Here is a 26000-nt window from a genome sequence, read left to right as displayed (position 1 = left end):
TCCTCTTCAACGGAGTCGGACGAGTCGCATCCGACTCGTATAAGTCGGCAATCCATGATCATCGGGCACTTGTGAGTCGTTACAGGCACGTATACATCTTAACCGTCCCTTCTTCTCAAACACATGCGACCCACCTGATAAATGTGCTGGATCTTGCACATTCTTCAATCTCTTCGACGGAATCGCCTTGAAGAACCCAGTACCCACCAGGTTTCGTAACACGTGTCACTGAAACCGGCCGCGCATCAATCGTATCTTGTAAGCGCCTTTCTCCGCGAACCATTACGCCCTCGAATGAGATTCGCGAATCTCGATCGATCGAAAAAAGAGCACCATTTTGGTGCGACCCTGGAAGCAGCCATTTGGGTGCGGCTCTTACGGTAAGGCCTACGGAGATGTATGTATTGTATATCCAGGACGCCCATCTGATTTTAAGACTTACTTTATATCATAAAAACATAAAAAATGATGCAGATAAAAGTTTCATTTGGATCCCACCATAGGAAATAGTGATAGTTGAATGCTTACTAATAAAAACTTTCTAGGATTCAATGTAATTTAGTATCCCATCCAACCTTTTGATAAAGTTAACAAGACCTGGATGAAAGTAAAATCCAAATATAAAATTGATCCGAAACTTAGATGACCCACACAAGGTTTTTAATGGCCAATAACCACCGTTTCCTGTGGTGTAGTCCACCTGAAACTTTAACCTGCTTCATTTTTAGGCTCATGCAACAAAATGATCTTGAAATATGGATGGAACGCGTGGATACACGGTAAATAAATTTAGGTGGGCCCACGATCAAGGCTGCACCCACATCGCAAATTCTAGGGTCACAGCCAAATCCCACCGACAAGATTGTTTACCGGAGGTTTGCTAGAATACATCCCCACGAATCTTAATAGGATTTATTGGAACATTAGCCTTTGGATCAAGCCTTTATCAGTGATCCAACCCCTCTATATGATTTCCCTAGTAGTGGATTGGAGATACCTTAAAGAATCTTAATATTGAAAATTTTAAAACGTTGATTATTCAAAGAATAAATAGACCGTCCATATTTTAAAGAAAAGAGTCTAATGAAGGAAGGCTTTATATATTACAATTTAGTAGATTTTTATGGATGTCACATATCGTGGCCGATCATATAAACGGTTTGGATCGCTGAAAGCCGACCCCGTATCTAATCTAAAGTCCCGAGGGATCTTGTTGCAACAATTGTGATGTATTTTAGCAAACCTCTGGTTATTGGAAATATAGAAACGTCTGTCTCATATTATGATAATAGTGACACCTTCCGATGTACACGTTGCAAGGTTATAGTAGATCTGGACCGTCTACCAGCAGAATCTTCGTAATATTAATGTCCATCACTCAAACTCCTCGCTAAAACGACAGGTCTGCCTATCTCTTTCCGCGACCGTCCCTGTGCTTGTCTAGGTGACTAATCGGACAGATGTATTTATTCGTTTTGAGTGAAATTTCATCTACTTTTGCAGTCTCGATTTACCGTTAATCGTCCCACGCGGACGGTGAAGAAGGACACCAGTTTCCTGTAACCCAAGCTCTATGGCCCCACTGCAATTTCTAAATGACATCCAATCGGTCCATCAATTTTGCCGGCTCATCCTAGAAGGCTAGTTTAGAAATAATACAGATTCAAAACTCAAGTGGGCCACAACAGGACCGTGAGTGAAAGAGAGAGACGCGCGCCTCCCGCCCACACGAAGTTCCTGTGGTGGTAAGCGTTCATCAAGATGTCAGCGAGAAATCCTCCCGGCCCCATCAGTAGGTATGGAGCGTCCACTGTCAAAAACCTATATGTGTACACGCAAGTTTTGGATCAGAGTTAGAATAAACTTATAAACGGTTTAGATGGCATATAAACAAGTCGTCGGGATGGTTTCAACGGTGGACATTTCCATCGCTACTATTTTCTATAGTATGGTCAACTTAAATTTTGGATCTAACTCATGTTTTGGATCTTGTCCTAACATAGTTGAAGAAACTGATGGACGGAGTGGATTTAGCAGGAAATCTTGGTGACCTCCACTTAGTTTCCAACTGCAGTAAATTCATGGGAGTGAGAAGCGCGAGTAGAGCTGTGCAGACTCAATTCGGCGAACTCGATCTGATTCGAACAGAACCAAAGGTCTGCATTGGTATGGATTGAGTGTGACCACTCAGATTTGATCATACATCGGATCAAGTTCAAATTGTGGTTAATCCAGACCGATTCAATTCCAAATCCGAACGAACCCTAACCTATCTCTCCTCCTTTCTCTCCGTCTCTCTCCCTATTTCTCTCCTCTCCTTCTCTCCTCCTTTTTCTTATTCTTTCTCTCTCAATTTTCCACATCTTATTCTTTCTCTCCTCCTTTCTCTCCCCCTCTCTCCCTAGACTCAATTCAATTTCTCAGACCAAGTGGAACTCAATTCGGATCCTATTTCGGATCAAGTGCGGGTCAAGTTATTGAAAAAACGGACAGAGTCCGGTTGGACCCAATCCAGAGCCCGAGTCGACTTCATGCCCACCTCGAGCAACTTGATTACTGCGAGAGGCTCCATCACATGATAGGGACGGCTCTGTCTAGTAATGAGAAATACTACCATACTCATGCAGAGTGTGATTGACGATACGCAGGCAGTTAGAAATTAATGAGAGATCACATAAATGTCATACAAATAATTCAAAAGAACCCGTCCAAATCATTGTTACAAGTACGGATGACTAGCGAACCAAAAATCACCCTTATTTGGTTATTTAACTATTAGATTACTCGACACTTATTGGACGGTTAAAAATGAACACTATCCAACAGTCTTATTTAAAAAACAAGTGTCAACGTAATAGAGGTTAGGATTGTTCAACCAATCCGATTTTTTTATTGGAACTTGCCAAAAATGGGATCTATGATTTAATCAATTTAACTTCTATTCAATATTATGTACGTATACCATTTCCAAGTGCCTGCGTATGAAGCATCGTACGAAGCCAGAGTATCAAATAACTCATCATATAATTCACCGGAGCTTTTGTAAAGAGAAACCATAAAGTATGGAAGTCAAAATCAGGCATTATGAATTTACCAGACGCAGGTTGCGTACCGAGTAACTCGACGGGAAACAGTTCGGCTACTCACCCTGCCATTGGCTAGTGGTTGGTGCTCTGTGGGCCCACAATGATGTATGTGTTTCAATATCCATGCCGTCCACCTATTCTTTCATATCATTTTATGATTTGAGCTCAAAAATTAGTTTGATAAAAATCTCAAGTGGGCCACAAAGTGTTGATTGAATGCCCACCATTAAAAACTTATTGGGGGCCACAAAAGTTTTGGATCAAGATGATATATATTTTCCCTTCATCCAAGTCTGTATGACCTAATCAACAGTTTAGATGTCAAATAACCATTACAGTGGATCCTAGGAGGTTTTTAATGGTGGACATTCAATCACAACTGTTTTCCTATGGTGTGGCCCACCTGAGATTCATATATAAATCATTTTTAGTACTAAGCCCTAAAATTATATTTAAAAATATGTTTACGGCGTGGATAAAATACATACATCGTGGTGGGGTCCACATAGCACCGACCACTAGCCACCTGGCTAGTGGCAGTGCCACTAGCCAAACCGCGTCCAACTTGACACGCTATAGCGTGCTGCGTAAACTCTTTGGCGTCTACGTTGATGTATATGTATTATCCACGCCATCCATAACTTTTTACAGATCATTTAATGACATGTAAAAGTAATTGAACCACATACAAATCTCAAGTGGACCACACCACACGAAAAAGTGGAAATAATGACATCCACCGTTGAAACCTTTCTAGGGCCCACGGTGATATTTACTTATCATCCAACCTATTGATAATGTGACACAGAAATGGATGGAGGAAAAAAACAAATATCAGCTTCATCCAAAACCTCTGTGGCCCACAAGAAGTTTTCAACAGTATGCGTTCAATTTTACTGTGTGTTATACACTTGAATATGCTTTAATTTTTGGCTCAAATCATAAAATGAGGTGGAAAAACGGATGGACGGTGCCGATAAGACTCATGCATCACGGTGGACCCTACAGATTTTACTCAGAACACTACGAAATCAGCTGCCTTGCGCATACCTATTTCATTTTTCCAACTAACACTCTTAAATTAGGAAAGACTTGATGAAGGGAAAAATTATATATCAGCGTCTTTAAATTATCACAAAGCAGTACTACTATTAACTCCCTTAATTTAAAGACTCTCTAAAGCCGAAGAGAATAAGTGTCGTCTCTCTCTCTCTCTCTCTCTCGGTCTGAACTGAATTTAAACTCGTTTGGGTGTCAGATACCTTAGAGGGAAGCCGTCTGTAGTTAGACGTATGATCTTCCTGCATTGCATTTTTCAGGTGGGTTTTTGCAGAATCAATGTTTTCTGTGTCATATATTGATTGTTTTTTTAAAAATGTGAATGTTTTTCTATCACATTAATAGGAGGATTCTTTTTATGTAGTTCGAGTGTTTACATTTATCGATTGTTTTTGTGGATTTTCTTTTTGGAATTTTTAAACGGTGGAAGCTTTGACAGGATGAATGTCTTTTTTTTTTTTTCAACATTAATTTGGATTTTAAGTTTATTTTTTATATAATTAATTGATGAGAGTTGAGTAGAAAGATTTTAATAGAATTGTATTGAAGAAGGGAAAAAAAGACTCGCTTTTGTTCTTAGGATGTGGACTTCTATTGTATTTTTTGCTATTTTGGAGAGAGAAATTTGATAGGTAGGAGAAGATTTGGTAGGATGCTGTTGAATTTTAGCTTCATCAGATTTGGTAGATGATTGGAGGAGAGGAGATTGGTATTTTGCGGAAAATTTTCATTCTGGAAATATTTTGAATTGTGTGTGAAGAAAAAGATTATGGTATTTTGGGTACGTTCTATGTTTTTTTTTTTTTTCGTCCTAGAAATAATAGTATTGATTTTTATACTTCAGAAGTACTAGAATTACGGATTTTGTTGTTGACGACTAGCTGTTCAATAAGAAAAATAAATAATAAATTTTTGTTCCGACAGAATCTTCGAGAGAGTTCATAATAAATTTTGAAGACAATAGAACAGATTTTTTAGAATGAAGATTATATTGTGCCTTTTCCAGAAAAGCAGCCATTTTTAATCGTTCATCCTCAAATGATCGAGTACCCTTATGTTTTCAGTATGATTTGAAGAAAACATAAAACAAAATGCAGGTTTTTTCAATCATGGTCTCTCTCTCTCTCTCTCTCTCTCTCTCTCTCTCTCTCTCTCTCTCTCTCTCGGGATAATTGACATAAAACTTCTGCTCATATACAATTTAAACCGACCCCCAAAAGGCTAGGATGCATATTTCATGATACCTTTTCATTGATGAATGAAAATTCGAAAGAAGTTATGTCTCTTATAGTCGTGGAAATGTATATGAAGTATCCACCCCTGTTCTGATATTCAACCCGATTTTCTGATTGTGCAGAATGGCGGATGCGAGAGCTTGTGGGTGGTTAATGCTTTTAGTCTGCATAGTAATTTCAATGAGGGCCAATTCATTCAATGTGGATATTACATACGTCGAAAATGCCATTGCGAAAGGGGCAGGTGTGGATTTCCATCATTTACGACTCTCTTCCATTCATCTTATCTAAATTGGGTCTTCTTTCAATTCTAATTTGGGTTTTTTTTTTTTTTTCTGTAATCAGTTTTCCGCATGTAGTTTGATTATGTTGTGTTTGCAATCTGAAAAATAATGCAGTCTGCTTAGATGGAAGCCCTCCAGCTTATCATATGAGTAGGGGTTTCGGCGCCGGGATAAATAATTGGCTAGTTCATATTGAGGTGACGTGTTTCCTTCTCAAGGCATTTTGTTTCCTTCTCTACACAAGGAGGGAACCTACAGACATTACATCTATAAACAACATCTGAATTCTGAACTACGCCATGACCCAAGTTGGGGACTTGATCTGTTCATCATTCGGCATGGATCAGTTTGCCATTTGCTCAAATTGGGGGATTGGATTTCTGAACACAGTTCAGAGGTCCCAATCAATACACCAAATTCTCTTTTTAATCCGTAGCTCACATGACTTGAATCTGCCAGATGGGAAAGCTTGGTGCAAGTAAAAATCAAATATAAATTTTAAAGTGGACTGAAAAACAAAACAAATAAAATCACGCTCATTGAATGAACTGAATCTGAGAACTAATGTGATTTGATGATATGAACAGAACAAACTACTAATAATCCAAATGCAAAAATTTAAGAATACCAAATTGCACACAGAACCCAGATATCAAAACGAAACTGAACAGAAAGTTGTCCTGGCAACAAAGAAAATCAATTGAACCGCTTAATAAGTCGCTACAGACTACATGTCTGCATCATCCACAATACATGTATTTGTTTTCATTTTTCCTGAAAATTGTAGTCATTTCTCGTGAAATTCATGTAGTCAAGACTGTTTACTTGACTTATTTACTTAATAAAGATATTACTTAATTGGACTTTTCTTTTCTTTCTTTCCTTTCTTTCCTTCTTTTTCTCAGGGAGGAGGCTGGTGCAACAATGTCACAACTTGCCTCGAACGTAAAAACACCCGTTTGGGTTCCTCTAAGCAAATGGCAAAGCAAGTTGCGTTTTCTGGGATGCTAAGCAACAAAGAGAAATTCAATCCAGGTGGGCCTTTTATTATCATGTAGATGATCAGGACAAGGAAATATCTTGTTATGGAGTTTGGTACAGATACTAGCATTTGATGGGAGTTACTAGTGTTTAACTGTTATTGGAACCATAAATGTATTTTTCATTTATTGACTACTGGAATATTTGCTAAGTTAGAAAAGGATAAGAAATGTATAATTACTTGTGCATCAAAGGAGGAATTATCGGGACCCGATTCATCACACACATGGATAGTTTCCTGATGTTCTCTTCCAGTACAGGTGGGTCTATGGTTTGTTGATCCATACCAGTAATCTGATGGGTCCCAAAGTAGATGTTAGACACCCCGTTTATCTTCCAGATCGAATGATAATCAGATTCATAACCATTCTGTCACTGGCAAATGAATGGATGGATACAAAAGAGATATGACCCCTGTCCTGAAAAAGGCCGAGGACTGGACAGTGTGGGTTCTAATTTGGAAAATTTGGGCCCACCGCCCATTCACTATGGTTAATCTGCATAACCAAACATGGCTGCATCAGAAACACTATTCATAGATGTATCCATCAGGATGGGATAATTGCTCACATTGATGATTGGATGTATTCCTGCATTCTAGAATCTATAACTTTCTTCTTTTCTTGCTAATCATGCTAGCTTTCCTGCAATTTGCAGACTTCTATAACTGGAACAAGATCAAGGTCCGCTACTGCGATGGTGCATCATTTACGGGAGATGTGGAGAGAGTGAATCCTGTAGGCCATCTGCATTGAAGCAAAAGTTCGAAGAAATCGGTTATAACTTCGATTTTATCTAGGGAATTTGGAACTGGTATAAATTTCATTATGTTTCATTTCATGTCTGATCAGGCCACCAACCTTCATTTTCGAGGAGCAAGGGTTTGGCTTGCCATCATCGAAGATCTATTGGCAAAAGGGATGAGAATTGCTGAAAATGTAGGCCCATTCGAACCGCTTTCTCCTTCATTCATTTGGAAACCTTTTGACCTTTGTCCTAATAACTTGAAAAACGTTTACAGGCTCTTCTTTCGGGCTGTTCAGCTGGTGGTCTGACAGCCATACTTCACTGTGATAGCTTTCGCGCTCTTCTACCGATGGGTACCAAAGTAAAATGCCTCTCGGATGCTGGTTATTTTATCAATGCGTAAGATCATAGCCGATATTTTGTTTTTGGAACTTGCTCCGAAATTATATAAGACATGGTCATCATCGAGTTTGTCTATTTGTTCACATAGCTAACGTCGATAGCGCATTTGACAGGAAGGATATTTCTGGAGCAGAACATATAAGAGCCTTCTATGAAGATGTGGTGACCACTCATGTAAGTTGACTTCTACTCCTTCCATTTCCACTTTAATTGAAAGGATTATTTCGATCTAAGATATCTATTCAAATATATTTGTTACCAATGAATTGAAGTAGTATACTATATTTTCTCATCCTTTTGTCTGGTAATGGCCATGTTGTCCCAATGCTGTTTTATTGATATTGAGTTTCTTTTCATATTTTGTACAGGGATCAGCAAACAACTTGCCTTTGTCTTGCAGGTCTAGATTGAAACCTGGCATGGTATATTTTTTTTCCAAATCCCAACCTGAACTCTCTCTCTCTCTCTCTCTCTCTCTCTCTCTCTCTCATGACCCAACTGAGCATTGACACATTTGAATACAATGCAGTGTTTCTTTCCCCAGTACATGGCTCAACAAATACGTACACCACTATTTGTATTAAATGCAGCATACGATTCGTGGCAGGTAATCTCTCTCTCTCTCTCTCTCTCTCTCTCTCTCTCTCTCTCTCTCTCTCTCTCTCTCTCTCTCTCTCTCTACTTCAATGGATCTCAACCTAATAAAGGATTATAATCTTAATCTTTTAGCTCCTTCCACACAAGAAAAGAAAAAATCCCTTCCATTTTCAAATAGTTGAAAGCAATTTTCTGAGGAATGCTTGCATCCCTTTCAGTCTTATGATCTGTTGACCTTACCGAGAATAAATAACAATCACAATCAATCATTTGACCTTATAGTTGATTAGGCAACATGGAAGATTTTTTACTTGTCGAAACATGAAATTTTTTCACCACTAACTTCAAGATCTTATGCAATTCCAGATTAAGAATATTTTGGCACCAGGCGTTTCTGATCCTCATGGCCATTGGCATGACTGTAAAGTGAATATAAAGCAGTGCTCTCCCAGTCAAATTCAAACAATGCAAGGTCACTACTCTAAACCTCTAATGTACATACTGAATGCTCCAAAGCCCTCACAGCACTATAATTAATGGCCATGTGATTTGAATCTGGACAGATGCTCAGTCCATTCAACCAATCTGGGTTGTTCATTTGGGCCCATCCGACTCTGTCACACCAACCAGATGATCCTTTCCATCTGTTCAATATATTAAAAAAGCATGGCCTGGACTGTTAAATAATTATCAATCTGAACCCTCCATCCAGTAGGCCACAACTTGGGTGGCCTGTGATTCTCCAGAATCACTTTCATTATATCAGCATTGATGGTATTTTATCTATCAGTCCATGTCTTAGTTTGTAAAGCTAATTATCTATGCTTTGATTGCATCATTTTCTCTTCATTTTTTGCATGATGCTGCATTTCTTTCTTCTTGCTAATGAAGTGGCAAAGCGCCATAACAGGTTTCAGGTTGCAGTTTTTAAGAGCACTGGCTGGGTTGGGGATGTCACCGGCTAGAGGCATGTTCATAAACTCATGTTATGCCCATTGCCAATCTGAGATGCAAGAGACATGGTTGAGAGCCGACTCTCCCGTGCTTGGAAAGACTGTAAGTTCTACAGATTCCTATTATTCTATGACTTCTTTCTTACAAATTACAGTTGCAGCAGTATCCATCGACTTCATGCAGAGAGCAGGGCATTTTATGCTGCATTTTGATGCACTATCGAACTGAATTAAAACAATTAGTTCAACAAAGAAGAAAATGACCAAATCATAACTACCTTCCTTAGTTTTGTCATTTCTACTCCATTGAACTAATTATTGCAATTCAAAATAGTGCATCCAAACACACAATTTGAAATTGCATCATTTTGTAAAAATTTGCAGACAATCGCAAAGGCAGTTGGAGACTGGTATTTTGACCGGAGTCCCTTCCAGAAGATTGATTGCCCTTACCCCTGCGACTCATCTTGTCACAACCGCATCTTCGATGAACATGAACTTTCCGAAGTGTAGCAAATTCTTCATGGCGAATATTTATTTCCATACATAATATAATTATTATGATGAACCAATAGCTCAAATAAAAGGCACATCGTATTGCAATCAGGTTGTCCCGGAAATAAGCAAAGATCACCAAAGCACCAGTCGTCGTGCAGGTGTCTTGTATTAATTTTTATGTATCAGACTGTTATACATTTTATAATAAAATCAAGTATCTTAGTTTGTTTTATGTCATAAGCATATCCTTAGATAAAAAGTTAAGATAAATTTCAAGATTAGTAAAGATTTGATGAACAATGATTTGAATATCAAAAGTAATAAGCATTCTCTTATTATGGAAAGAACTCCATTACTCTTTTCGAAGCTGTTGTATCTGTTACTGGTTATTATGCATAGCATAAGCCACTTCATGGATGAACCATAGCCCAAAAACCATAAGTTCATTGGATGGTCAAAAATATTTGTTCGAATTATCCAAAGAAACAAAGCTTTTCGATAGAGATACCATGTTTGTTGGATAGGTGTTCAAGCGCCCACTTTCAAATGAAAAATAAACACAAACATTTGAAAACCTTCTTTTAAGTGAAAACAGACATTTAATAAATGACATGCATCCTACCAACCATTGGATGGGTGCACATACCAATGGTTCTCGATTGTCCAAGCCGAGGACCGCCTCTTGAATGAGACATAACCAAAAAATGGCAGAATTGGAAATCCGTAAGTAGATGACGCATCACCTGTCGTTGCGTTCTGGGTGGTCAAAAATATTTGGTAGGATGATAAGGAGAAAAACTCATGGACAGAGATATCCAATTTGATGGATAGTTATTCCATGGCCCAGACAACATTTTCATTAACTTGAATCACAGCCAGTATTTTCAATATTTCATTGAGGGCATATCTATCTAAAACTGCAAGAAGAGGGAGACACGACGAAAATCTCGATTTTGACACCAAAGAAGTATGTTTTCTCACAAAACAGATGTCTTCGATTGGCATAGTGGGTTGATTGAACCCGGATGCACTGTTCCGTAATGATTTATAGGTCACGCGTTTCGTGATGATGCTCAGGTCAAAAGTTATTAGCATTTTACGGTCAACACTTCAAATGATAATTTCTCCATATCCGAAATGAATATCTTCAAACCCGATAGGGCTGGGGCCCGGTAACATCATGCCCTATATAAGACTGGGCCCAGTTTTGACAACTACTTCTGCTTCCATTCAGGCTTCTTTTGGTTCAGTTGTGCTAAGAATGCATTTGCGGCTTACTTTACATCACACGGTGACAACCATCCTCCTCAAGGATCGTGATATGTATAGTGATTGAATCATGGTTGATGAACTAAGCATCTACACCCAATCCTATCATCCTAGACATCCCCATGAGGCATCTGTACAACATTTCATTCTTGGATGTCTTGAGATGGAATCACACAATTAGTGCAATCTATCTCTCTAAGGACAATGGATGGACCCTAGAGCATAGCTTGAATATCATACTGATCGAATTACCCAATGGTATGATTGCTGGCCATCAAGTGGACGGTTGAGAAGATGATCAGTAGTTGAAATTCAACGGGTGAAAATTAGATAGTTAAGGTCATCACTTACACCTGATGTTCGTGCAATGCCCCATCTATAATGGGGCCCATGATCTGAGCAATCTAGTCATTGCGTGATGCTAATCATGTCTTTGGTCAACCCAGCAACTGGACAGGAGGGCCCCACCTTCTAGTGATCCATGCGGTTTGTCTGGCTAATCCCAATTGTTGATTGCCCATGTCCCATCAGTCTTCTCCAAGAGTTCTTAACTGTCCAATTCGTGGCCAGTAAACAAATGGTGCAGCCAAACAGGTCTCATAGATCATTAGGCTACTATTTGCTGAAGGAGAAGAGTTCTGGGATGGTGGCCCACCAGATCAATGGCTTCAATGACAGAAAGGTTGGTCCAACACAATGTGTATGATTATGCTTCTTTAGAGCAGCAAAGACGGTGCGTGCAACCATGTATTCAGATGCTGTGAAAGATATCATAACATTTGCATGTCATGCCTATGAAAATGGTTAGGCACACGTTTGCTTGAAATATCGCGATTTCTTGATTAATCAGTCTAATTGATGTTTGGCGCAACCAAATGCAATATTGTGATTTCCTGATTAATCAGTCTAATTGATGTTTGGTGCAACCAAATGCACCCTGTCGTACATCGTGCATGGCTTGGTTCAATTTTCTCCAATGTCTTACACTCAACATTTCAAGCATACCAAATTCATCTTTGCGGAGGTCATCTTGTATTTTCTACCTTGCTATCTGCTCTGATTTAGACCTGTTTAACATGGATTCCATTTCTTTGAATTTTATGGAATGATCCTCTATCAAGACTACCCATTCTTAAAAACATTTATCCAGTGAGCAGTCACATCAATGGTGTGCAAATTGGCAGCTTAAAACAGTTGAGGAAGAAAATGACCGATCAAGATAACATCAAGCAGACTTTTAGTACTGTCCACAATTAATGGGAAAAAATCACGACAATCAGAGGGCTAGGATTGTCCATCCAATCACCAGAATTTGAACCATGACTAAAACCATCTCTAGCATCACTTGTGAGAAATATAGCAAATCATTCAAATGAATAACAGCTTTATCAGAGGATTTTGATCATTCAATGAAAATGGCAATCCAACCCTTCTCTCTCTATATTACGCAAAATTTTCATATTACAGTCGCTTAATCAGGGTTCAAAATCCAATTACAGAAAGCCTTGAGTTCAAATCCTGGTCTCAAAACATACATTTTGCTCTGTATTATTCCCAATGTTAAATAAATTGCTACCACCTTTATTTTTCTCATATATTCATTCATTAAGCAATGTCTGCATATTACCAAAATCAAAGTTTCACCAGCATTGCTTCCAGCCTTCGTTTGCTTGCCTCATTCTTTAATTTCTCCAATGCAGCAAGCCCAACTTGCCTAACTCGTTCTCTTGATAAACCAATCCTGTACATAAACAATATCTCTATCAAGATAATCGGCACTGTAAAGTGACATGACAACATAGAGCCTTTTTAATGCCATAGCTTCAGTGGTTTTATTTTTTCTCTTATCTATAAATTTTACTTTTGTTATCTTGATTGTAAACAAGATTTAGAAACTCAAAACTCAACTCAGATTAACCAGACTTCAAGTTGTAGTTCCAAAACCCAGTGACTCAACTTGAAACTCGGACGAGTCAGCTCGACTTGAGGAAAGAATTCAAGCTGACTGGCTATGAAAACTCACTCGTGAGTGTCACTCAGTCCTAAATTGGGAAGACTCGTAAAGCTGGGCTGCTGACTTGGTCAACTCAAAGTCAAAAAGGCTGATGATCATTAGTTATTTATACATCATCAAGACCTTCTCATTGCATTGTACCATAAAAGGTGGTTTAAAAAAAAAAAAAAAAAACCACTCAAGCAACTGTGATTGTGTTGTTTACATAACTCAAGCAACATATCCACTTACAGTTTACCAATGTCCTCCCATGTATGGCATTCTTTATCAAGACCATAGTAAAGGCGTATTATCTCTCTCTCCCGATCGCCAAGTGTTGTATTAATTATCTTGTTTACTTCCTCCTGAAAAAAGAAAATAATTTGGGAGTTCACTAACTCACCAATAAAAGGAGATAAAAAATATATATATAAAGTTCTCATTTGCTGAGAGAAACTGTCCCCATCTCCTGACAACAACCAAAGAAATTTCGACCAACGATGAGCAAGAGAAGAGTAGAAACTGAAGTGGCATGAAAATGTAAGTGACCAAAGGAAAACTTCGTTCAAATAGCGAATTTGGTTTTAATATTTCATGGAGAGCATTTCTGTCATTCTCTAATTTTCAAAAGCAGTACTACATATCAAGTAACGAGGAGCACACAAATGCATTGAGGTAAAGATATACTTATGAGGAGTAATGATCTCCTAGGAATCAGTCCCTAAGGGTCTGTTTGGATACCACCAAATAAGTTACTTTTTCTACTTACAGCAGTAGATAAGTAACTTATTTCAAATAAGTAAGTTTGGTTTATGATTAGTTATAAGTAACTTTTTTACATAAGATTACTTAATTACTTCACTTCTTTTTTTCTTTTTTTTAGCTTTTCTACTTTTCATAAGTTGCTGAAGAGAGGCATCAGGAGAGATCAAAGGGAGGAGAAGCTGATAAGTATGTTATTTTCCAAACATACTCATCTTCTTAATAAGTAGAAACTAAGATAAGCTACTTGAGGCATAAGTAGCTTATCTTCAGCAACTTACGAACCAAACGCACCCTAAATAACTTCCATGAGAACTCATCCCACGTGATGTGTGCACGACACATCATACCCATTCATCAGATGCATCACCTAATGAAACCCTGGGGCCCAAAAATCAGCCCCATTCAAAACTCAGGTGGGCCACATCAAAGGGAACAAAGTGGGAGCAGATGACCACCCTTGATTTTCCCCGGGGCCCACCTGAGTTGCAAAGCAGCCTATTTTTTGCATGACCCTTCATCCAAGCCAGATGAAGATGAAGGATTTGTATGGCCTGGATTGCATAATACACAACATGTGGGATGAGTTCTTAAAGGGTTCTCATGAGAACGGTTACTAGGAGAAAATTTGCCTACTTATTTTTTTATCTGCTAAGACAAACAACTCCATCCAACTTTTCATTTTACCTTGAGTGACCACGCATCTATTTTATGCCACGGGTTGTTCTCAAGGATGTCATCTGCAATGAACTGCATGTAGAAAGATTTTGCTTTAAAATCCTGACATAGATGAACAGATCATTGGTCTGATCTTTCCAATATAGAAGACTGATTTAATATACGTACACTGCGAAGAGTTTCTCCAGGATGGCCATTTAGTGTGGGGAAGGCTTCCCTATCTAGAGAGTATACCTTATTCATTGCCTGACCGACATTATAGTAAGAAACAATGGATAAATGATAGCACAATATATAGAAAACAATGTCATAAGCTCAGATATTTCAATAATCAGTACCTCTGTAGCATTCCTAACTTTCTTTCTTGACATATTCAGGCTTTCTGATATTCTCTGAAAATGAAAAAAGAAAAAGAAAAAAGGACAATATATGTCAGTCTCGAATTTCTAAGTTGACTACTTACAGTTTGTAGTTATGAAAGAATTAAAAAATAGAAGTTTGACAAAGTACATTTAGTCAGTGGCAGTAAAATACTAGTTGAGTTACCTCTATGGATGGTGTTATTCCCATTTCTTCCAATCTAGTCTTAGCATTCCGAATCAAGATTAATCTTTCATGCAAATGTGTTGGTAATCTTAGTGTTCTTGAATTCTCAACCAATGCTCTTGAAACACCCTAGCAACAAGATAAAGGCACGTGTGTATTAATGACTCGTTTAGGCATAAGTTTCACATGATTAAGAAACAAAAAAATAATTAATTAATTAATTAATTAATTTTAAAAAAATCATTTTTGAATCAAAGAAATTAAATATAGTTTGGGGTGTGTTTGGTTGTGCCAAATATCATGAAATTTCATGATTAATCAATCTAATTTGGTGCAAAATTTCATGATATATGTTGCAACCAAATGCACCCTTGGGGAAAAGAAAAGGAAAAGGAAACAGAAACTTCCTTAAAACTCTTTGGTCTGTTTGGTTGCCACTTAAAAATTTGTTCATTTCATTTTTGTTAACAGTAATTATGTATTAGATATCGTAATTTACATCAATGATGGGTTAGCAAGATTATTTTTAATACTTACCAAAATCTCTGTATCATAATTTACATAAGTTATGGGTTATCAAGATTATTTTTAATCCATACCAAATCTCTCATACAAAATTACTGCTAACTAAAATGAGATGAAATCACTTTTAAGTGGCAACCAACAGAGCCTTAGTTTACATTCTAAAATGGGTAAAGCTACAAATTCAGAACCCACAAAAATTCAAATACCAAGTTAGGTGCAAATCAATTTTCTATGACATGGATGAAAGAAACAAATGATCACAAAGGAAATGCTTCGTGTCACCTGCCGTATCCACCAATATACATAGGTTGATATTTTGAAACCCTTTGAAGAATCAAATTTCTCTATACCTCGCAGTAATGAAATCAAACCACCCTGAATTCAAAACAGATATTGCCTGTAAGATATCTCTGCAGTACAAAAGATTTAACATAGCTGATGATATTCTGTGAGGAAATGAAATTTAGATCAAAGATTTTAGATGAGAAGGGAAATTTTTGAAATCACCTGAATAAGGTCAGCGATTTCAGTCCCCATGTTATCATATTTTTGAGCAACAGACATCACTAGACGAACATTACTCATTGCCAGTGTCTCTCTTGCCAAAGAACATTCAATCATTTGTAAGCGTAATTCACTGCAGGATATCCTTAGTGAAGATGCAAGCTGTTTGTCAGATGGATCACACCCTAACCTTTCCTTCAATCTGAAACGAAAGATATTCCAATTCAACAGAGAACAACATAAAATTGGCATGCATTATTTTTCAAAAAGCACCGAACTCACACCCTGGAAAAAAAAAAAAACTAAAGAAAGAAAATAAGACACGATGGTTCGTCAGTTTGGCATCTATGTTTTCTACACATAGAAATAGAACATATATTTTTAGTTAGCTGCAGAGATTTTCTAAGCCCACATGCTTCAGACATGGCTGCACATGTGTTGGACATCTGAGCTATGCATCAGGTGCATGCTAGCATGTTGATGACGAATACAGGCTAATCAACTCATTGGGTGGTTCAAACCTCAGACATATGAAACAATGCCTAGTTTAACAAAAACATTTCCAAATACCCACAGCCAGCATACCAGCATAGCCCAACTTTTGAGTGGACCAGACTGACTTTTGAGCTAGGCCATCTACAGCTTGTGGCCCACCTGATGACATATGCTAAGTCGACACAAGTAACTTCTTGTAGAGGGGCATGTGGAGAAGCATGTGATGACCTAGCAAGGTTCTAATAAAGCAATGTACTGATGATAACAATTACTACACTTTGAAAAGAACATTTACTTCAACTTGTGCTCCTCCAAAGAAAGTCCAGCTTTGATTTTCTTCGACAGGCGAATAACTTCAGCATGGCTGAGTAAGTCTTCACTCACCGTACCCTTCACATAACCTGTCGAGTGACTCTGTAGTTCAGGACCGAGACGTTTTCTTTTACTCGAAGATGTCATAGAAGCATTTCGATTAAGAGATTTCCTTGTATTTGGTTTTGTTCTCCGTTGCCGTGCAGATGTCCCTGACCGAGTTACTTCTATCTTCTTGTGGCCCCCCACAGGTGCATCCACCAATCCTGCCTGTTCAAAAGAAAGGCTCCATTGTTTCTCCAACATGGACTTCTGCAACAAAATGAGGGCTTCTAGTGAGGATTCGAGGTTGGAACTTTCGCCCTTTTCTAGGATATCAGACCTTTGATGCCAGATGTCTGCATTTGAAGGAGCAGAAGAAGTATCCAAATGCTCTTCAAGAGCCTTTATAGATTGTGAGTGTCGGGTACATGAAAAACCGGGGCCGGAATTCATGGACTTCTTTGCAACTATTGCATTCTTGGTTGAAGCTGCTGGAAATTGCGTTGCTCCTAGATCATGGGAAGAGAAGGGCTTGTCAGTGGGGTCGAGTGGATAAAATGAAGAACTCATCAATATCCTCTTCCCCGCACTTAGCCCGATGAATGCAGCAGCCGTAGCCATCAGATGGCTCTTGACTTGTATGTATTACCATTACATTTCCCTACAAATCTTATCAAATAAAAAACGAGTCATCGAAGCTTTAAGTGTTAAGATCACCACTGAGAACTGAATGAAGTGCTTTTTGTTTCTTCTCGAGCATCCATGGAACACTTCAATTCAATATCTGGTGACAGAAAGTTAAAAAGAATGTATCATAATGCATCTTTCAAGATGAATGAGAGTCCCTTACGAACTCAGAGAAAGACTAATCCAAATAATGCATTACAGTTGAATTTAAAGTGACTTCTTGTAAAGGTAAATGATGCATTTCAGCATAATAGAAGATGTTAGTATATCTGATAAATGGCATAAAGTGGCTCCTGAGTCGGAGTTATAACGTTCTTTTAGTAATTCAATTTTGAAAAGCTCCCAAGTAACCCATTTTATCCTGCATTTGCAGGGGACCAGCAAACTTGTGTGAGATAATTTTAGGGTTTGAATGGGTCGACCCAATAGGTCATAGGATCTAACCATCTGAATTTGGACACATGGGTTGGGTCTGGATCCAAATGCCATTTTAAAGGGGTCTAGTTTGGATCGCTTGAAAAGGGATAAGAGATGCATGTCTCCTGGACTTGTTTTGCAGTTCAGAATACCTCCAGATCAATAAGCACATGCATGGATTGTGGGACACACCATACCCTCTGGCGGTGCAACACATCATGCTATTATTCCTTAAAGGTTGAACATGCATCAATTCCAGACCATCTAATTGATAGGCAACCTCTTGAATGTAACACGGCATAAAAATCACACCAGTTGGATTAAATATCCTATTGCCTGATCAAATCTCCAAACTTTTGGACACTCAAAAAAATGGGTATTGATCAGAACCGATGGAGATCCACTCGGAGCGAATTTTGGGCCAATCCATATCCACAATGCCAACAATAATACAATATATTGGATGGTACAAGTGGATGAATACTGTCTAGTGAACTTCGACACAATTCAACCTCATGGTGAACAGCATAAAACCCAATTGCAATTACCTTAGGGGTAGACACTTAGAAAAAGTTCATCTCATTTTTAGTTAACTGAAATCATGCATCAAAGATCACAATTCTTTTTACTGAGGATTAAAAGTATCTTGATAACCAAAAATCATTATCTCCAATACATAATTAAGATTAGTTAAAACGAGAAGAACTCATTTTTTGGGGTCTACCAAACAGGCCCAAATTCATATCAAGATTAGGCTCCTAACATCACAATTATGCTCCTTTCATATTGGACTTTCAAGGCCACTTTATCATTACAGAAAGGAAGGAATGTAACCACAATTCGAATATTTCCTTCGTACATAACTAATCATAAAAACCCAATTCAACGGTGCGTCCAAACACACCTTGAGATCCCAATTTCTACCTACAAGTTCAGGGTCAACACTGAATTTTCCAGTCGGTAGAAGCCAATTTCACGATTACATCATGAAGAAGATGATCGAATCATACAACTGTCACCAAATCATACATGCACACATACATACATATGCATGTATATGTATGTAGATGTGTGTGTACACATACATACATATGTACGCACATATGTGTATTTATGTATAGAGGGAAATGGTACTATGAGGTCGACCTCATGGGAAGCTTCCCATGAGGTCAATCTCTGTGGGCCCCACTGTGAATGTGGGTCCCACTGTGATGTCTGATGGACATCCATCCCATTAATCAGATGCATCATTCCATGGTGAGAAATGGTCCTGAAAATCAGGCCAATCCATAACTTAGGTGGGCCACACCACAGACAACCGTTGAGAGTGGATGCCCACCCATTAAAAACTTCCTGATTGTATATAGGGGCCATTGAGATGTTTTAGACATCCAGCCCATCCATTGAATGTGTCCCACTTGGATGAGGGGTCACACCGAATTTTAGACCATTCCAAAACTCAGGTGGACCCCACCAAGTGATTTTAGATGTTTTAGGCATGATTTCCCTTGATTTTAGAGGGCGCAGCCCAATTGAGTTCTGGATACTGCTGATTTTAAAGTCGAAGAAGAAATTCAAGACCGAAAGACGGTGAGAAGATCCGAAACAAGGAAATTAATAGAAATTCCACTGCATAAACAATCCAAACATGCAAGCAGGGGATTTGTTTATTTCATTGATTAACAAACTACAAAGAATTTTGATTGAGAAAATGTGGAAGAGATTTCGAAACGTACTGAAAGTGGAGGTCTTGAAGACTGATGTGAGAGAGAGAGAGAGAGAGAGAGAGAGAGAGAGAGAGAGATTTATCGTTTATAGCCTTTTCTTCTTTTGGGCGGATGCCAATTTCGTGGGTGGCGGAGGTTTTCCGGCCATTTTATCATTACAAGTGGTGTTAAAGTACAACTGGTTGCATGGGTAACCAACCATCCAACTACTTTTCCAGTGTCAATTTTTCTGTTTGTACCACATCCAGACGGTCCAGAACTTGGATCTGAAGGTTAAATTTGGATAAAATTACACTGGATGAATATATTATGGGCCACACGAATATCTAGAATCAGAATGGATTCTGTCCGTTCATTTGAAAAATGATGCATTTGATGAGTGGATGGTTTTGATTTTTATGCTGTGTAATTTTTATTGTAGGTATGCCCTCTGGACGGATTGGATGTCGTGTACACGTTATCTTCTGGCACTTTTTCGTCAGCTGGACAGTTACTCATAACCATCCGTGTAGTTGTTTTTGAAAACGGGTAGCTCGGAGAGAACGATGCCACTGGTTTGGAACCGAGAATCCTCTACAACACCGGTTGTATAGCGAGCGTGCAAAACAAGATCTGTGTGGGCCCATTGTGATGTTTCCTTAAAATCTATTCCGTCCATCAGTTTAGACACCTAGATTTAAATTATGAATCTATAAAGTTAAGCAGGTCAAAAATTCAGGTGGGGCAGACCACAGGGAACGGTAGGGACTTGAACACCCATCATAAAATCATTTCTGGGGCCACCGTGTTTTTTATATGTCATTGGACCCGTCTATCAGGTGAGTCCCACCATTAATTAGAAAGATAGAATTCATATGGGTCAATCCCATGAATTTAGATGTTTGAGGCATGATTTTACAGTTCTTCAGTGTTGTGAGACACCTGAGCATTGGATCCTGGTGATTTTTGTTATTTACTAAAAATAATGTGTATAAAATGATGGACGGTGTGGATATCACGTAATCATATTTTTGGGTCCAAAAAATTCGGGTGATGTATGCACTTCGGACAAGGGGTATTTTAGAGTATTCCGGTCCATTGGTTTAGTTGGATGATTGGATAATGGGAGGCAGTTGATAAGGTGTGCCAGAACATCCGGATGATGTAGAGCCATGTCTCCATGGTAACGTCGTAAGGTGATGTATCAGTTGGAACCGTTCATTTAGTTAAACATGCTATGGATGGGCTGTGGTTCAAAATACACGTAGATCGAATAATCTTATCCGTATGATCGGTGTTTCTCAAATAGACGGTGGAAAATGAATAGCTGACGGTCAAATGTTCTGCGAGGAAATTCGGAGGAAAGTAATGGATATGATTGGTTGATAAGTTTGAATTTTTAAATATCAGCCATCCAAATAGAGGCCATTAGCTAATTGGACCTGCCACGTGTACTGCAGAGAGATGGCTCTACCAGGACGTGGATTTCCTGCGAAAGCCTTTCGCAGGAAGTTCCTGCGCAAGGATGCTGGGTGGGCCCCACTGATATGTGTGTGTGAAATCTACCCCATCCATCCTTTTTGAGAGATAATTTTAGGATGTACGATCAAAAAATAGATGTATCAAGCACCCAACTGGGCCACACGAGAGGAAATAGTTGTTATTCAGTGAGCACCGTTGAAATATTTTTAAGGCCATAAAATTTTTGTATCAGGCTATATTTTTAGTGTTTTCACTTCATCCAATTTAGAATGACCTTATAAACGGTTTGGATTACATATAAACATCAAGGTGTGGTCCAGGAAGGTTTCAACGGTGGGAATTTCTTTCCCCAATTTTCCCTCTCGTGTGACCCCTTTGAGTCTTGTATCCAACTCATTTTTGGTATAACGGCCTAAAATGTGCTCGCAAAACGGATGGACGGAATAAATTTCTCACATACATTGCACTGGGCCCCACCCGGCAACCTTGCGCAGGAACTTCCTGCGAAAGGCTTTCGCAGGAAATCCTCGTCCGCTCTACCATATCCGGGTCTTTGAGGATCGAGACGCGTTTGGGCGATGCACTGCTTGCCACCCGTATTGGATTAGGTTCGCTCTTCGAGTACTGACGACGCAGAGAAAAACTTTGATACTCTGGCAGAGAGTAATAGATGATACGCAGGCGCCTAGAAATTACTTGGAGATTACGTACGTGGCTAACGGCTATGTTTAAATTAAATTGTCCAACCAAAGCTTAGATGTATCTTGAACCAAACATTATAGGTATTTGATAATCCGCCTATCAGATTGATGGACATTTATTGGACGGTTGAAAATAAAATATCCATCAAATAAGTGTCCACGAATCAAAGGTCAGGACTATTCCAACTTTTTTTGTTTTTTGGGTACTCCAAGTTAGTTACAATGATTTCACAACTTACTTGTCTTATAGGCCTCTTGAGCAATTTCGTCAGTGCCTGCGTATCAAACGTCATAGGCTACCCGAGTATCATACAACTACACGGAGAAACCGATGCGGGAGAGGCACCGTCATCGCCTAACCGGGGATGGCAGATCTGCCGTGTGCGTTGCAGAGAGACTTTTACGTGATAGTGCATATGCGTGCACACAAGAAATTGTTCACGTGACGTAGATACATTGGTAATCAAAGGGGAGTGATTTGATACTCTAGCTACCTATGGCATCTGATACACAGGTGCACATATTAACTAAAATTGATGGGATGTGGAACTCACTGCTGCTAAATTATATAACTAAAATCAGATTGGTTGAATTCTTCTAAGCCATGGACGCTTGTTGTTGGAACAAGAGCATTTCATTTTTAACCGTCCAATAAAGGGGTGTTTGTTTTTTCCATGTACGTGTGTATTTCTAGGGATGAAAGTGAGGCGCGTTCAACCCGACTGACCCATGACTGACTCCACATTGGGTTGGGCTCGGGCATGAGGTACCGGGTTTCTTCTAAGGCTTGGGCTATACAAACATCAACCTAATAAAACTTCAGCCAGTCTTAGATTGATGTCTTAGGTTGCCCAACTCAAACCCAAAGAATATATTAGTTACTCATAAATTATAATTGAGTTTATTAATTATAATTGAGTATGGATCTTCTATGTTAAATCTGCAAGAAATTTCCGTGTCATCAGATTTCATTGGTCCATGTCATTTGCGATGACTCAAGCTAATAAAATATGCTAGATTTCTCTCTCCCAAATCAATTGTGTCTTACACCATACAACTTTTAAAGGAATAATTGTCTTATATTTTAACTTGTTTGTTTAGAAAAAATGATGTTATTTATGATAAATAATTACATATATAATAATAAAATCATAGGTATAAAAAATAAGACATATATTGAAAATATAATAGATTAATGTAAAAATATAATATACTAATGTAATAACGAAAATATTAGTATGTATCAACATGACCAACCCAACCAAGCCCACATGCGTTGGACTTGGGTTGAGAATCCCTAATCCAAGGTTTGGTTGGGCTCAGGGTTGAGGTATAGGAACCATCAGTTGGGCTACGTTTGAGAAGTGCCAACTCGACCCAACTTGCCGGACTTTCGGCCCTATGTATTTATTTGTAAATGAGTAATGATTATTGATTTATGTAGATGCAGCACATGCGCTGGGGATGACATTGACAAGGAGCTTGTTTTAAAAGTTTTTCACTTCCGAGATAGAATAGTACAGCTTTCACATACAAATATATGGGACCCACCATAATGTATATATTTTATCCACATTGTTCATCCATTCCGCATATCATTTTATGGTATGAGCTAAAAAATGAGGCAAATCCTAAGCTCAAGTAAACCACATCATTTCTTTTTCCTTTTTTAAAAAAAAAAGATGATGAGAATTGAATAACTAATATTGAAACTTCTTGGGGCCACGGATGTTTCAAGTTGATATTTGTATAAACCCTTAGTATATGTCAATGTAATTTAATGAACAGGTTAGATGATAGATGCATGAGCGGTGTAAAAGTTTAAAATTTGAATGGTGAACTACATTAATTAACCCCTGTTTCCTGTGGTATGGTTCACTTGAGCTTCCGATCTATTTTATTTTTTTACTTCATACTCTAAGATAAGCTTGGTTCATGAGATATGTAACCGCATAACCATAATTTCGACAGTTTAATTTGAATAGATAGATTGGTTTCATGAACGTTTAAGTCGTTTCTCCCCCGTTAGAAAAAGTGACCCTTGTGGGTACCTACATGAAGTAAGAAAGCGTTTTCCGTTCCGTTTTATGGTTTCATTTTCGTTGGGCAAAATAATCCAGCAGCCGTGCTTAGGTGGGCCACCAACTTATGTGGACCGATCACCACACAAAATAAATGCGGCATTTTGTGGGGCAAATTTCATGGTTGATCTTAGATGGAGAAGCAGTTTTGATGATGAATCCAAAAAACAGGAAAAAAAAAATGTAAATATTTTTGTATCGACTTAAACTAGCTAGACTTCATTTTAATGGCTTTGTTTAGGTAACAGAGTTTGACTTTAGCCGTAGATCACATGAGAAAGACTTTGATACTCTGGCCCCGAGTAACGATTCACGCGCATGCATTAGGAGAAACTCAAACTAAACCGTTAAAATAACGGGGCACACTTTTCATCGGTCGTGAACGGAATGGATTCGTCCTGAGGTTTTGCCAGTATTGGACATGTAATGAAAACAAGAGGTCGGTGCTATTTCAACAGACAAATGTTAACTGATTAAAGGTTAGGATCGTTCATAAAATCTCATTTGAGTTATTTTAAAATCAGGTGTGGTCCGTTGGCGCCGGTGCCACCATAAGTACTGGTGGCTTAGGGTGGTATTGGGCAGATGTGTGGCCCACGTGATGGAAGTAAGCCCGATCTAAAATTCAAATTCAGGTCAGACCATAGCCTAACCTTTTATTTGCAGTGGGCCCACCTTAACAACCCTGACTTTTCAACCAAGGTAGATGAAGCCTGACCTCATTTACGTCTTGTTCATGGAAATAAGCAGATCCAGGTCGGCCACTTAACGTGGAACAAGTTGAGAGGGATTACCTAACTTTTTGTTTACATCAGACCCACCTGAGTATAAAACGGCCTTAGTTTTGGGCTGACCTGTCAACCAGGCTAGATGAAGGGTCTGAATGGCCCGAATTCCATATACACAACACCCTAGGCTCAATGCTCAAATCAAGGGTGGATGTTTCCTCTCAACTTGTTCCATGTGATGCGGTCCACCTATTCATGGATCTGCCTGATTTTCAAAATCTAAAGCAAAATATGATCTACCGCACATGATGGGCGGGATGGATTTCATGCATGCATAATGTGGGGCCCACATCTGCCCCATACCAGTAGCACTGGAACTTGCCCCTTTAAAAACATAGAATCCGGCAGTGTTGATATGGCAGGGCTCACGGTAGTCTCATGCACCAAAATTTCTCCCAAATTGAAAGATTTTAGTGTGGACGCAGCGCCATGAGTCCCTTGCCTTAACCTTTACGTCTTTGTATCCTAGATAGGGGTGTACATGGAGTCGAACCGAGTTGGGCAGGGGTGTACATCGAGTCAAATCGAGTTGAGTTGGCCTCAGCTCGACTCGGCTCGAACACTGGCTGACCTCAGCTCGTACTTGGCTCAGCTCAGCTTGGTTCGGTCAGCAGCTCGGGCCAACTCAGGCCGAGTTTGAGCCAAGATCAAGCCGAGTTCGTCATTGAGGCATTTCCACAAACACTGAACTGCAACTTCAAAATCCCACAAACAGAGGCAATCTTGGTGATAGGATTTGTCATTTTCTCTCTGTGCCCCGGCACGACACCACCTTCTTCTTCTTGACACTGCAAGAGCTCGAAGAGATCTCTCAACTTCTATTGATATCGAGAGAGTCATTGGGCATTTGGAAGGAAAGTGCTCATGTGCCTCTCTCTCTCTCTCTCTCTCTCTCTCTCTCTCTCTCTCTCTCTCTCTGTGATGGCGATACCATGGCCGCTGACCTTCTTCAGCTCCACTCACCCTCTCTCCACAACCCCACCATCCGTAGGATCGCATCTCCTTACCCGCCATCACCTACCAACCATCTCAGCAACCGCCCTTTCCACTCCCCAACAAATCTCATCCCTTCATCACCACTTCCACAAAACCCCACGACCGACGGCTGAA

General features: G+C 39.0%; 2 protein-coding genes across 6 annotated transcripts; one reads left to right on the top strand and one right to left on the bottom strand.

Annotated features, from left to right (window-relative positions):
* The first annotated feature begins 4240 nt into the window (after positions 1 to 4240).
* Positions 4241 to 10134, top strand: LOC131247877 (pectin acetylesterase 8-like). 2 transcript variants are annotated; one of them, XM_058247797.1, is made up of 13 exons: positions 4241 to 4405; positions 5503 to 5624; positions 5779 to 5861; positions 6570 to 6699; positions 7363 to 7442; positions 7557 to 7643; positions 7727 to 7851; positions 7968 to 8028; positions 8223 to 8276; positions 8384 to 8461; positions 8818 to 8923; positions 9362 to 9507; positions 9789 to 10134. In XM_058247797.1, the coding sequence occupies exons 2-13, from the start codon at positions 5504 to 5506 to the stop codon at positions 9915 to 9917; spliced, it is 1200 nt and encodes a 399-aa protein (XP_058103780.1). In that variant the 5' UTR covers positions 4241 to 4405; position 5503; the 3' UTR covers positions 9918 to 10134. The 2 variants fall into 2 exon arrangements, with proteins under 2 accessions (XP_058103780.1, XP_058103781.1); XM_058247798.1 differs by having other exon boundaries at positions 4252 to 4376.
* Positions 10135 to 12610: 2476 nt separating this feature from the next.
* LOC131247876 (RNA polymerase sigma factor sigA-like) lies at positions 12611 to 19986 on the bottom strand. 4 transcript variants are annotated; one of them, XM_058247794.1, is made up of 11 exons: positions 19869 to 19986; positions 17619 to 17812; positions 16970 to 17537; positions 16183 to 16381; positions 15958 to 16050; positions 15151 to 15279; positions 14943 to 14996; positions 14773 to 14850; positions 14614 to 14676; positions 13417 to 13529; positions 12611 to 12912 (listed from the first exon to the last, which is right to left on the bottom strand). In XM_058247794.1, the coding sequence occupies exons 2-11, from the start codon at positions 17647 to 17649 to the stop codon at positions 12804 to 12806; spliced, it is 1437 nt and encodes a 478-aa protein (XP_058103777.1). In that variant the 5' UTR covers positions 17650 to 17812; positions 19869 to 19986; the 3' UTR covers positions 12611 to 12803. The 4 variants fall into 4 exon arrangements, with proteins under 4 accessions (XP_058103777.1, XP_058103776.1, XP_058103778.1 ...); XM_058247793.1 differs by having other exon boundaries at positions 16970 to 17812; XM_058247796.1 differs by lacking the exon at positions 12611 to 12912 and having other exon boundaries at positions 13431 to 13558; positions 16970 to 17812.
* Between the last annotated feature and the right edge of the window lie 6014 nt (positions 19987 to 26000).

The sequence above is a fragment of the Magnolia sinica genome, chromosome 6, assembly GCF_029962835.1.
Source record: "Magnolia sinica isolate HGM2019 chromosome 6, MsV1, whole genome shotgun sequence".
Lineage (NCBI taxonomy): Eukaryota > Viridiplantae > Streptophyta > Magnoliopsida > Magnoliales > Magnoliaceae > Magnolia > Magnolia sinica.
The sequence above is the reverse complement of the archived record's forward strand: the minus strand, read 5'-3'. Positions and strand labels throughout refer to the sequence as shown.